The following is a 13,763-nucleotide window of genomic DNA, read 5'->3' on the forward strand; positions in this document are numbered from 1 at the left end:
CATAGTACTGTGCAAAACAAAAATTGCCTGTTTATATTTATATTCATATACTTTTTTTTGGTATATCTGTTAGATTTGGATTAGAGAAAAATGAAGACCCTTTCTCTTTCCTATGCTCCAAAACTATTTAAATACAAAAGCTAAATAGACTCCATAAAGCCATCTCCTTAGGAGTGATATACATCTCTGACAATAATTTCACTCTATTTTAGGGCTCTTCAGATCTTTTACTTCTTATTTTTTTTTAAGATTTTATTCATTTATTTTTGAGAGACAGAGAGCGAGCACAAGCACGAGCACGAGGAGGGGCAAAGGGAGGGGCAGAGGGAGAAGCAGACCCCCCCACCCCTGCCCCGGTGAGCTCTGAGGAGCCCAAAGCAGGCTCGATCATAGAACCCTGGGATCATGACCTGAGCCAAAGGCAGATGCTTAACCAACTAAGCCACCCAGGTGCCCTCTTTTACTTCTTACTGAACCAGCTTTGGTAATTGAAAATTGTTCAGGTCACCTAGATTTTCAAATTAATATGTATAAAGTATATAATGTTCTTTCATATTTTTGATTCATTTTCTATAGTTATTGTCTTTCTCATTCCTGTTATTGTTTAAATGTATATTTCCTTTCCTCTTCTTTCTCTCTCTCTCTTTTTGTCAGCCCTTCTGGAAGTTTGTCAACTTTATGGGTCTTTTCAAAGATTACATATTTTCATTTTTAAATTCAAATTTATATCTCTTCTAGTTTATTATGTTTTATTTTTATTGATTCACTCTATTATTTTTTAATTTGGTTTACTTTCTCTAGCTTTTTGAGCTGAATAATCAGTTTGCTTATTTTCCATACAACTTTCTAAAAAAGTCATTCAAGACTATGATGTTATAAGAGTGTATTTAGCAAATCTCATGCATTTTGATATGGAATGTTTTCAGTTTGGTTTGTTTTTAATCTCTAAGTCAGTTTTTATTTTCTGTTTGACCCAAGGATGTTAGAAGAATGAATGTTACCTGTCCAGTTTCTACTTTTAACACATTCTACTAGAATGTGTACTTGGCCTGAAAGGACTATGAGCAAAGTCCGGTTTTCTCGTTCTAGCTCCCTCTTGAAAATAAAGCCTGGGTGGCTCAGTCAGTTAAGCATCTGCCTTTGGCTCAGGTCATGATCTCGGGGTCCTGGGATGGAGCCCGAATTGGGCTCCCTGCTCAGTGGAGAATCTGCTTCTCTCTCTGTCCCTCCCCCCCACCCCCGTGTGAGCACAACTACTCTCTCTCAAATAAAATAAATAATTTTTTTTAAAAAGTTAAAGAAAAGAAAGCTCTCTCAATGCCCGGGCTTCCTTTTCCCACCATACCCAAGTGAGGAGCTCTCTCTGTCAGTGCAGTCATTAAGCTTTTCATATTTTTTTTAAAAGTATTGATATTGCAACCCTATGGGTCATTAAGCCAGTGATATTTCAGGGCCCATATCAGATACATTCAAGTGAAGAATTAAGGTCATGAACTTGCTCTGCAACCCGGACATACCCATTGTCTTTCCATAACGGTGCCGTGTTTAGTGCCCGCAGGACCCAATAGTATGTGCAAATTTTGAGGAAATTAATGCTGGGAGGATTCAGAGTTTGTAAATTTCATTCACAAATTCTTTAGAGAGAATGGTTGGATTTTCCTGAAGGAGAGAGAAGAAATGATTTGCTAGAAAAGAGAAAAAAGGCTTTCCAGAGAGGAATAGAATAGTGAAAGTTACAAAGGCCAATAATCATAATTAGTATATACATGTATATTTATGTGTGCATACGTGTATGTGTGTTCTCCACTATTTACTAAACCATTTCACATCCCCTACTTTATTTAAGCATTACAATAATCCTTCAAGAACATCTTGATTATCATGTCCCCATTTTGCTGCTTGAAACACTGTTGTTCCAGGTATGGAACCGAGATCTTCCATTTGAAGTTCTTTCCCTGTATCAGGCTGGGAGGATGAGGAGAAGGAAGGGGTCTGGCTCTTTGGGTGTCCTCAAACGTGTAACCTCAGTGTTTGTCTCATTTGAGATCCCTGCGGCGAAGTTGAACGAGCTGCTCGAGAATTTTTATGTCACCGTTAAGAAGAGTGATGGCTCCGACTTCCTGGCCACCTCGCTGCACGCCATTCGCCGAGGCCTGGACCGCATCCTGAAGAATGCAGGCGTGGGCTTTTCCATCACCAGCAGCACCTTCAGTTCTTCCACCAAGAAACTCAAGGAGAAGCTGTGGGTGCTGAGCAAGGCAGGGATGTCAGGGGCCCGTGCTCGCAATATCGTCTACTTCTCTCTTTCCGACGAGGAGGAGATGTGGCAGGCAGGGTGTTTGGGTGATGACAGCCCTGTCACTCTCCTGTCCACCGTGGTCAAGTACAACAGCCAGTATCTGAATATGCGGACCCTGCAGGAGCATGCAGATCTGATGTATGGTGACATTGAGCTGCTCAAAGACCCACAGAACCAGCCCTATTTTGCCCGGACAGACAGTGTCAAGCGGGAGAGCCGCAGTGGTGCCACGAGAGTGTGCCACGGGAAGATCTACCATGAGCACTCCAGGGGACACAAACAGTGCCCTTACTGCCTCCTATACAAATACATGTACACCCACCGGCCGCCCACCCAAATGGAGGCCAAGTCCCCGTTCTACCTCACGGCCCGAAAGGAGGCCACAGACACGGGCAGCGTGTGGTATGAGGAGCAGAGGATGGGCCTGCGGTCTCTTCGGGGGGTTGTCCCCAACTTAGCCAAGAAGGTCAAGCTGGAAAACTGTGAGAACTTCACCTTTGTCTCGTTCACTCAGGTCTCCAGGAGGCTTGGCTCCCACAGTTGCTGTCAGTGAGTCTTCCCCGACAAGCAAGGGCCAGAGCTCTGGGGTGGCAGGGAATGACAGCAACTTCCAGGTCAGGCTGGTCTTGGTCAGGGGGACCTGCTATTTCTTTGACTTCGGGTGTGTTTTTTGAACTGAAAGTAGAGGAGTCTGAATAATTGGGGTATTTTATCCAAATGTGTGTCACCTTTGTTAAATTATAGAATCTAACACCACGTATAATTGTTCCACAAACAAGAGTGAGGAAGTTCATTTTATCTAGTGCCTTTTTAGCACAGATTTTCTTAAAAAAAAAAAAGAAAGAAAGAAAAAGGGAGACTGTTTAAGTAGTCATTAAAAAAAAAAAACAAAACTCCCAGTAGCCTAGTAGCTTTATAATGTTATGAAGACTCTATATACTTTGTTGAATTACACTCACAATAAGGAACTGGAAGGAGAGAGGCAGACACATTAACTATTTCCAGGAGACAAATTGCACTCGACACCCCTCTCTCTGTTTTGTTGATGGATGGTTTGGTTCTGCAGAGCAAGCAGCTTTGCCTGATAGAAGCTGGTGGAGCTGCCTGCACTCAGTAGTGCTGATGGGGGGGTGGGGGCCGCCCCCACTGCTCTCAGCACGGGGAGCAACTTGGTCCCTGCGTCAACGGGGACAATTTTAGTTTTATGAAAAAAAGATGAATGCACCAGACAATGTTTGGGAGAGCAAGGTTTCCAGTGAACTAGGTGGTTTGTACCGTGAGGGAATTTCCAGTAGTAGTGGCTTGAAAAAAGCGATCTGTAATCAAAATATGAAAACCTCCTGAAGCAGAAGTGCCTACGTGTTCTTTCTCAGCACCGTGTGGAAGCTATTTCCATTTGAGCCTTTTTTGGAATTTTTAAAATCTGTCCTTCGTGTCATACAGTTGTCCCGTCAGCATCTAGCACCAGATCTGTAAAATAACTAAAGGTACTTTTCAGGCTTCACCAGGAAAATCCAACAAAGCAAGCTGCAAAGAAAACAAATCCCCAAACGTGTTTATGAAAGTACTTTGGAATATGTTCATCAAAGTATGATTTTTTCAGCCACGATAGAGGTCATCATTTTAGGTTGGCCCCAGTGCGTGGGACATGATGATGGAGGCAGCCTGCCAGGTAAGCAGACTCAGCATTAAGGACATGCGTGTAAAAATCAGAGCATGATGATAGGCTATTGACGCACTCAGGTAAACTGCAGCCTGACCACATGTTATGGAAACATGAGCAGAATTTTCTGATAACCACTCTGAATGACAAGTGAAAAAGGAGCCCAAAGAGTGCTAATCAATAATAACAATAATTTCCAGGAATCTTTATGTTGTATTTGAGGAAAGACTGCTACAACATTATGTTCCTGTGTGTGCTTTCTAATCCAAAATTAAAATTCCAGTATAAATTCATGTTGCAAGAGTCCTAGAATCAGTCCTAGTTCTTTTTCAAAACATTTTTGTAGTATTTATTTTAATTAATTGTTCTTAAAAATCATTCACCAGTCGTTGAAATATGTAAGACATCCTTTACCAGAAAAGAACTCAGCCAATGCTGCCTTAAGGTTTAATGTTGTTCCCTTTTTAGTTAAACTGCACATTTATAATTTTGTTTACTAGTTGATCTTTCCTGAGTGTGGGTTAGTTTTGGTATGTCTCCATGTGTATATAAATAACAGGTAATATTTAGTAATCAGTGTTATGACTTGATATTGCATACTATTCTGTTGTGATTTCCTATAGTGATTTTAAGGTTTTGCTTAAAAAAGAGACACAAAACATTGGTGTAGTTTTCTTTAGTTTGCTTAACACCCAAAGGATATTTTGTTTGTGGAAAGCAGATGGTGATTTTTCCTGTCAGTTCTGCACTTAAACAGAAATATAACCCATGTGAACAATGGGGTGGATGGAGCCTGCAGCCTAATTAAATAAAATCTCCATTTTTATTTTAAATGGATTCAAGAGGAAATCGCTATTAGGAATCACTGATCTTTTCAGATTTCAACATTTCCATAAGTAGCAATAACTGACCCAGAGGTTGTCATCCTTCTGTTGACAGGGGCTTTTCGTCAGCTGAGTAACCACCTCTGCTTCACGTTGGTTGCTTATCACTGTTTGATGTGCTATAAATCCCCAGAGTTCTGAAGTGAATGATTATAATAAAAAATCAGGAGGTGGAATCTTCAGTGATATCTGATGGAATGAAAGAATTGTATCTCAGCATCCTAAATGCCATGCATTTCATGCCTCCCTTGGGGAGTGGGAGGGAGAAAGAAAATGCATTTAGCAGGTGCTACTCGGCACCACCCGTTGAACGAGGTACTTTTTTTACATGTTTGTGTTAGATGTCTGTGTGTGTGTGTGTGTGTGCAACACACTTGAAATTTATATGTGGTGATGCCTGGTAAACCTGCTAACGTGGTAAAGCACCTCTTCTTTGTATGGCCATGTCCGTCCTCAGAGGATCTGAAGTGGGGACGGAGTAGCTAGTTTGAAGGGGCCACCTTCACTCATGCCCACTGGGGGACTCCCTGATTTTCTACTCTTGCCTAAGCCAGGAGAAAGGAGAATCCCAACAGAAGGAAGGGGGGGTAGATTAAGGACACTTTCTCCACTTACCTTTATTTATTTATTTATTTTACTCAAAAGTGGGAACGAATATCAGGAACTCACAAGCTCACCGAAGCACAAGTTGCCTTTGGCTCAGCATCGGGAACAGTAGAATGTAGGTATTAGGGAGGACCTGTGGAGCGCTTTGGGTGAGCTCTTGCCCACAGCACCCCTTCTGCGTCTGCTCTAACATGAGCCCTGCTTGCTTGGTACCTCCTCTCCAGAATCTAGCAGGTCTCCCCTTGAAAGTGTATCCCGGCAGAGGTGATAGGGGGTCAGCTTGGAAGGATGTGATCCCATTAAATGTAAAGGGTTTAACACAGCACTAGGTGCACAGTAAGCATGCAATATATATTAGCTATTTTAGCTACAACTTTTGGTAATAGTAATAATATTATTCAACTAATCTGCATCGCATCAATTATTTCTTCCATTGTGGAGATTCTCCCTCCTTTAAACTGTTAAACTTAAGGAGGAAACCAAACCTGATAATCTGGTCACATGTATGCCCATAAATTCTACCTCCAACACAGCCAAGCTCTGATACCTCAGCTGTAAGCAAAAACACGTGAAGAATGGAGATGCCTTAAGAGGCTTTATGAGAAAGCTTTTGCATTGTTTAGTGTGTTTGCAAAGGGGAGTATTATGGAAGAACCTAACCAAAGTTGTGAGAGAAATGGTCTCCTTGGTTGTGTGGCATTTTCCAGCTCTCCTTGGATTATATGCTGTATTAATCTTGCCCTGACTGATAAATGGTGTTTGAGGAAATGTGAAATTCTATTACTTTGATATTTATTTCAATTCGACTTTCTTAAAACGATCGAGCACTGTATCTCAGCATGTTCATAGACAGTCATTGGGAGAATCTGGACAAAATAACCTTCATGTGGAAGCTGAAGCCTCCTGCTACAGTAGAAAGAGAACTTGACTGGGAGCTCCTTCCCTACTCAGCAATTCTGGTCTCACTTCCATCAACGATAAAGTGGGATCATTGGAATGGATCATCTCCAACGTGAACAGTATTACAGTTCCTGAAGCCCATATAGTTAGGAAATAGCAAAACTTGGAAACAAAATTCCTAATTCTTCAAGGTCATATAGTGAATCTCCTAAATTTTAAGAGCTTCTCACTCTACTGGAACACTTTCTTTCAAAAAAATACTTTTCTTGAATTTTCAGGTTTCACAAATTTTAAAATTATTTTTTGCTATCTCATAGGCAGCAACATGTTGATTACTTTTCTCAGTTTAGAATAATGCTGACCACGGTTTAATTACTTAAATAAAGTAAACAGGATGTTTAAATGTTATGCTTATCAACATGCTTCACTTTGTTTTTACTGAAATCTGGACTGCTAAACCTTTTTGAGCTAGTAACCAGTTACATGCTTTTAGGCATCGATAAATGCAAACAACAAAGACCTCAAAGTTACTTCATTTTCTCTACATGAGATCCAGTTTTGTCTAAGTTAGGGCCCATGCACATTTAGGAATGGTTAACAGTCCTGAGCAGAAGAATGTATTAAAAGTTTCAAATTCACATATCTTTAAATGTTTTTGCTTTGGGGTTGAATTTTTAATGCTCTATATTAAAAGAAAAACATTCGATGGTTTAGTCAGTGTTCTTAAAAATCTTTGTTGTTTTTTTCTCCATGTGAATTAATCACCTTAGCAGAAACATGAGTGGAGGGAGAGCTGGGTGGTGACCTAAGGACACGACACGCTCCCTTCCTGAGAGAAGAGAAGGCCGTGTGGGGTGATTAACTTATCTCTGGGAATTCCTATGTATTCCGTGTCCATGAATTCTGACATCACAGGATTTCCCAAAACTCCTTTGAGAGAGGCTGCCCATCCTTCTGGCAAAGTTTGCTTATTATGATGATGATTTTATGTACTTCTAGTTCTTCACAGTCCAGGAAGTCCAGAGATGTTGCCCATGTTTAGTTGGTTTACCAGAATCAGATTTCTGTGCTAAATTAAAGTGCTATATTAATCTAATGCAGGTGATATGGCAGTTAATTTCAGGAAATATTTATTAAAACCAAAAAAAAAAAAAATCACTGGGTTATACTGGATGCATATTGTTTCCATTACTATTAAAAGCAATTGGATAGATCCCTCCCCCACAATGAGAGGAGAATGAGCTCCTAAATATTTTATGGTCAATATAACTGATTAGATTAATTTGCATTTAACTGTAGTTATTGTTACAGTTCAAAAAAGTTTCTAGAAAGCTCACATTTGACTAACACTGTGATAAGTGCTTTCTCACAGCTGCCTCATATTCTCATTTAATCTCACAACAGCTCTGCAAGGTAGGCCTAAGTATTCCCACGTTACTTATTGAGAAACCTAAGGCTCAGAGAAATTAAGTAAATTTCTCAAAGTCTCACCAAGCTTGTAAGTGGGAGAACTTAAGTTTGAACCCAGGTCTTCTGACTCCAAATCCAGTGCTCAATCCATGAGACAAAACTGCCTTCTTTGGGGCTACAGAGGGTCCATTTATCACAGAACTTTAAAAAAATTAAACATAATTTCTGTCTGTTTAGGAAATACTTCATTTCTCAAGTCATACAGTGGCACACCTCATATGTACTCTTACTAACTGATTGGTCACTTGGTATGATTCAGTAGTTCCTGGGAAGCCTGATGGTTTCTGTGAATGTTCTGCCTATTGAAAACTTTCTGTATTTATCCAATAAATAACTTGTATTACTTATTATCTACCCTAAAGGGCAGACGGTCGTGCCCTCCTTATCCACTGCGCCATATACCCATAAAAGAGAATTGACAAACACTCACGTGGACAAATAACACAACCAAGGGCAGATACTGGATCTGCGAAGAGGACTGTATTTAAGGATGAGTATATAGAGAAAAAAAACAAAAAGGGGTATATAAAAAAATGCCTGAACCAAGGAAAATAAACAGCTTCCAAGAGCATTTGAAAATGAAAGTGGTCTACTGCGAGAAATAAGAAAATGGTAGGATTCTTCTTGTTGTAACTGAAGGAACAGAATTGCTTCTGTGCAGCATAGTTATCTCAGACTGGGAGTTGGTTTAGAGAAAAAGGTGCTAGAATAAAATGAAAAAGAAGAGAAATTAGAAAGAAGGATTGCAAGAAAACTTAAAGCACAGATTACAATCCACACTGGAAGCAGAAAAGAACACGACTGAGCTTAGAAACACTCAAATCAATAATGTGAAGGACAGACTTGACATTTTCTTCTTCATGTTCTTTCAAAAGAAATAAGAGATGAAAACAATGAGGAAAGATAATGGATTTGGAAGACAGAACATTAGCTAACATTCCTGAGTTTTGCTTTCTTGATGGAAAAACTGTATTGAGAAAAAAATATATCATCAGACTATAAAAATGAAATCTTTCCTGAACAGAATGAAAATCTGTGTATGTAGGGTGAAAGGATTTGCTGCATTCCAGCACACACACACACCCCAAAAAAGGGAAAAGAGACTATACCCATGCACCTCCTGGCAAAAATTTTAACTACTGAGGATAGAGAATGAAAAATCCTGTCAGAAAGTAACAAGTTGCCTACCAGAAAACAAAAGAGCTTTCTGGCTTCAACCTTCTGCTTTATAGCACCAAATGCCAGGAAACAATAGGGAATTGGGGTGGGGGGGGGGGGGAACGCTGTGGAATTCTGGAATTTGATCCACATTAAGAAACAAAATGATTTTTAGTTATAACAAGCATTCAGGAAATAAACCATCTATGAATTACTCTAATCTGTACTGTAACCTACAAAGTTTGGTTTAAAAAAGAGCAATTTTTGCTTAATATAATTTCAAGGGACTCTGGGGGTATTAAACATCAGATCATTTACCCACGAGAAGAAGGATATGTATGCTCTTAAATAGGTAATATGGCTGGAAGCCACATATCTAAAAGTGCCCAAAGTCCTCACCTAAATGGGCTTCCCTAACGCAAGAAAATGTACCTGAAAATAATTGTCGTATCACAGCGTCATGTTCCTTCATTTTTATTACTTAAGTGATGCATTGTCATGATCGTATAAATAGAAAATTCAGATACATTCCTTACAAATAGAATTTAAATGGCCCTCAGTTTCCTCTGCTTCCACCTAAAATACTACTCTGAGCGAGATTCCCTCGCTTCCAGGTGAGAAAAGGCAAGGGGTCTGAGCGCCTGGACGAGAGCTTGCCGAGGCTATCCCGCGTGCTTATCCTCTCTCCTCAAATCCAGAACTAACAACAGGTGCCGAGGTAGAAAATCATGGAATTTATATCTGTGTTTTAAAAAGAGACCCAGGGAAAACAAACCTTGTTTTAGAATATAAGGAAAGTTCGTTTCAGCAGCAGGAAGCTGGCCTGGGGGCAGTGACCGAGCTTTCCCTAGTTGGACTCAAAGTTTTAAATGCAGGTATTAAGGGAATAGAAGCAGCTAACCACCACCACCCCTCCCCCACCCCGCCAAACTAATTACTTCTGGGGTCTCATGTCAGTGTTAGAACTGAAGCTGCGTTGTTTTGTTTGGTTTTTCATTTGCTTGCACTGGAAGGACTTGAAAAGACCCAGGAATGTTGAGTATCATTGGCCTTAATGCTCAGTTCCTTCCTGGCAGTCTAAAGGTTTATTGGTGCCCGCAAGTTTCCTTGCGATTTAAACTCTAAATTAAATTTTCAACACAACCAGCATGTTTGCTTTAAATTTAGCAATAGAATGGCTAATAGGTTGCTTTGCATTTGCTTCGTTTTTCATTCTGAAGCTCAGCAAACCTCTTCCAGATGGAGAGAGTCTCTTCTGGAGAGGTTCCAAGTGGAAGCTTTTCCAGGGTCCCCTATTGCTTGGCTGTGACTGACAAAAGTCTGTTCGCTCTAAGGACTTAGATGAGAAATGCAATGCTTTTCTTTAAAATTTTAAATATTTTCTATGTGGCTATATGTTCCAAATGATGGCAACAAAGCTGTGTCCTAATGTTTTCACTGTTCTGGGTATGTTGGGTTGGTTTTTTTTTTTTTTTTTTAGTGTAGAGGAGGATATCCATGATTTCTTAACACTGGAAACATCATTCTGAATAATATAAGAAATGGTCAGTAACTTGAACGATTTTAATGTATCATTTTCAGCTTTTTCTTTCTTCCCCCACTGATGTCTGCACGTGGGAGCACACGTGTGGGAAAGCCCGTGTGGCATCTGTCTTTTCTTGTTCATCTAGTTCAGCTCTCTAGTTGATAGTCTATTAGAGTCAGTTAACAATTTGCAAGGTTCGGGGTTTTGTTTTGTTTTTTTTTAAGTTGTTTGGTTTATGTATGTACAGCTTGACTGTTTAACCAGATTTTTGAAAATAAAAAAAATTAATGTCTATTTTACGTCTGTTTTATTAAAATAACTTAGTTATTGAAACTTAATCAGCAGTATGTATGGTTTCTGAATGTTTTTTATTTTCGTATCACATTCCTGGAAGTAACGCTTTCCTTTATAGTTTGCAACGTAAGGACGTTTTGAGCAGTTCTTTGCCCAGATGCTCCTGAGCTAATTAATGCCCTGAGTGAAATTGTTCTGGCTGACCCTCACTCTGGTTCTCCGACTTGGATTTCTTCACTGGGAGGCTGGGAGCCCATTTGGAAAGCCCTTATAGGTGACTGTATATCGTCCATGATATATGTGCCTCTAATGTTTTTCTGCTCTCTAAATTATTATTTTTGGCTTTGGGAGAGTATATTTAATCTTGAAACCCTTCAAAAGAGACATTTACAGCTCTAAATCATTCCTAAAAAAACAGGTTTCTGAAAAATCTTTCCAAATGGGTAAGATGGTGATAATGCTGAAACGATGAGATGTTTCATTGAGAATTATTGACCCTCAGGCAGACTGCCTCTCTTCTCATTGTCCCACTCAGAGCAATGATTTCTTAAATTTTAGACTTCTGGACCAGTTTGAAAACTTAATGGAAGCTATAGACCATTTTCTCAGGAATATATACATGCAGCATTTTACACACATAAACCCAGGCTTAAGTACACCTGCATTCGATTTTTTTTTTTTTTAAAGCGCTGCCTTTTTGAGATGTAGTCTAAAAGATTTAAGGATTTGCTTCAACATAATCCAGAAGGGTAGAGTCGATGGAAATGTAGATGATAGGCAAATTGGCTTAGAATGAGATCACTGTTAAAGCAAGTCAAGGGGTACATGAGGGTTTGTTATACTCTCCTCTGTTCTTTTGTACATGCTTGAAATTTTCTATAAGGAAGAGTTTAAAACAACAACAGCAAGTGCCTGGAGATTCTGCAACCTTCCTCACGGATCTCATAGAATCACAGAATCTTCCAGCTGAGAGGAACGACCCGAGGAGAGATGAGAGTAAGGATGCCGACAAAGCCAGGTAAGACCCCTGCACAACACCTGAAGGTGATTTTCAGGCCCGAATGCTGGGTTGGAGCAGGACTGGCAAGAACCAGTGACATCTGAATTGTTACTAGTAACGCGACCTCATTTGCACCCACCAGATGGGACACATTTTGTTCTCTCCCTTTCATGCAGAAAGTAGCTCTGTGGAAATCTTGGGGAGCTGATTCTGGCAGCTGCAAGAGAGCTGTAGTCATGACGTACAGATTGAGACGGGATCCGGGCGTGCTGAAGGTGCCGTGAAGATTGTACACCGAGCCTGGAGGTCCAAGGGCCTGGGATAGCTCGCGGCTTTCTGGGCCTCAAGGACAAACACTCCCAGGGGTTGCCATGGAAACCATGGGCTACCAAAACCTTGAAAGGACCAGAGAATGTGCAGGCAAGCACCAGCAAGGGGTGCGGAGTGTGAGTACATGCACCAGTGGCCTGGTGCACCCTCACTCTCACTTAGGTGTCACGACATTATCTTCCAGGGCCTGGAGAGTGTCTCGTGACCAGTATATTTGGCTCATTCAATCTGTTCCATTCTCCTTTTCCTTGCCTTCTCCCAGATTAGGACTTGGAGCCCCAGGTGGTGTACATCCCATCTTCCTTCCCCAATACGTCTCCTTTTCCTTTTCTTCTTTTCTGTTTCCCTCTATCAGTTCTCCCTCTGTTTACGAGCATTTTCACTCCCGTTTTTGCTGGTATGACACCAGGGACAGACATGAAAGATATTAAACAAGATATATTTCAGCAATAAACAAGATTCTTGTATTTCTCAGGGGATCCCAAAGAAATAATGATGAGAAATAAAAATTCCTGCTGGAGTATTTACAATGTACTCAGCTGTTGCAATGTTCAAAATGCAATCAAGGAAGTAATTTAGCACATTTCGAATACACTTAACTATGGTCATAATGTTGAAGAGTTTGGCCAAATTTTAAAAACCCAGTGAATCTTTTAAGACATTACTAAGGAATCTAACCCTCACAAGAACAAGTGCATCTGTGGTAGTTAATAGTTAATATTTCTATTTGTGGTTTGTTGTTATTGTCCGTCCCTAGGATCATGGCCCAGAATTGAAAGGATGCAGTTTGACCTCCCCCTAGGCAGGGAACAGTATGATCCAGATGTTTCCTTTTGTGCTGTATTCTCAGGACATGTGTCAACTGTGTTTGGTCCACTGTCACGTATTTCTCTTGCTTGCTCATGTCGTTCATGATTTTTCAGTGTAAGTCCCCAGCCAGGGCACTGTTCCTCCAGAAGTGTTAGTCATTCATCTACCTCGTCCACAACTGTAGTGATAGCTGAGTCCACTTGGCCTATTATTTATTTGATGCTTTCTTTAAATTAATTCATTTTTTACTGGAATTTATTTTAAAGCAAATAATAATAATAATAATAATTTTCTTTTGAGCAGAGTTTCTCAAAATCAGACCACTCGGGTTCAAATTCCAGCTCTGCTTCTTACTAGTTCTGTGACCTTGGGCAAGTTATTTGGCCTCTCTGGGCTTCAATTTCTTCATTTTTAAAAGGGGGACAACAATATCTATCTTATAAGGTTGTGATGAGGATGAAGTAAAAATATTAATACATATGAAGCACTTAGAACAATGCCTGGTACAAAGTAACCATCAAAAAAATAAGTAACAGATATGCTTATTATTTATAACATAAATGCTGTATTACTTGAGATAAACACATAACTATTGCAGTTTAAGATGTTTGCCCATATAAACTCCAAGAATCATCTCTACCATCACCAGTGACACAATAACCACACTTTAGGAAAGAGCTTAACCAACCTGTCCCCCCACCCCTCTCAACCCTTATATTCTAGTAGGACAAGGCAGACAATAAACAAGGAAGTAAATTACATTCTATTTTATAAGGTGCTAAGAGCCACAGAGAAGAATTAAGCAAGGTTGTACTGGGGAGGGA

At 40.1% G+C, this 13,763-nt stretch overlaps 1 protein-coding gene across 2 annotated transcripts in view; it reads left to right on the forward strand.

Annotated features, from left to right (window-relative positions):
* Window positions 1-6,227, forward strand: part of KIAA1958 (KIAA1958 ortholog) — a 147,904-nt gene extending 141,677 nt beyond the window's left edge. For both annotated transcript variants that reach the window (XM_081803384.1, XM_081803383.1), the window contains one exon: window positions 2,046-6,227. In XM_081803384.1, coding sequence (XP_081659510.1) covers window positions 2,046-2,852 — 807 coding nt within the window. In that variant the 3' untranslated portion in view covers window positions 2,853-6,227. The remainder of the gene's footprint in view (window positions 1-2,045) is intronic.
* Window positions 6,228-13,763: the final 7,536 nt, after the last annotated feature.

Source organism: Leptonychotes weddellii, chromosome 14, assembly GCF_054177405.1.
Source record: "Leptonychotes weddellii isolate Sample4059 chromosome 14, ASM5417740v2, whole genome shotgun sequence".
NCBI lineage: Eukaryota > Metazoa > Chordata > Mammalia > Carnivora > Phocidae > Leptonychotes > Leptonychotes weddellii.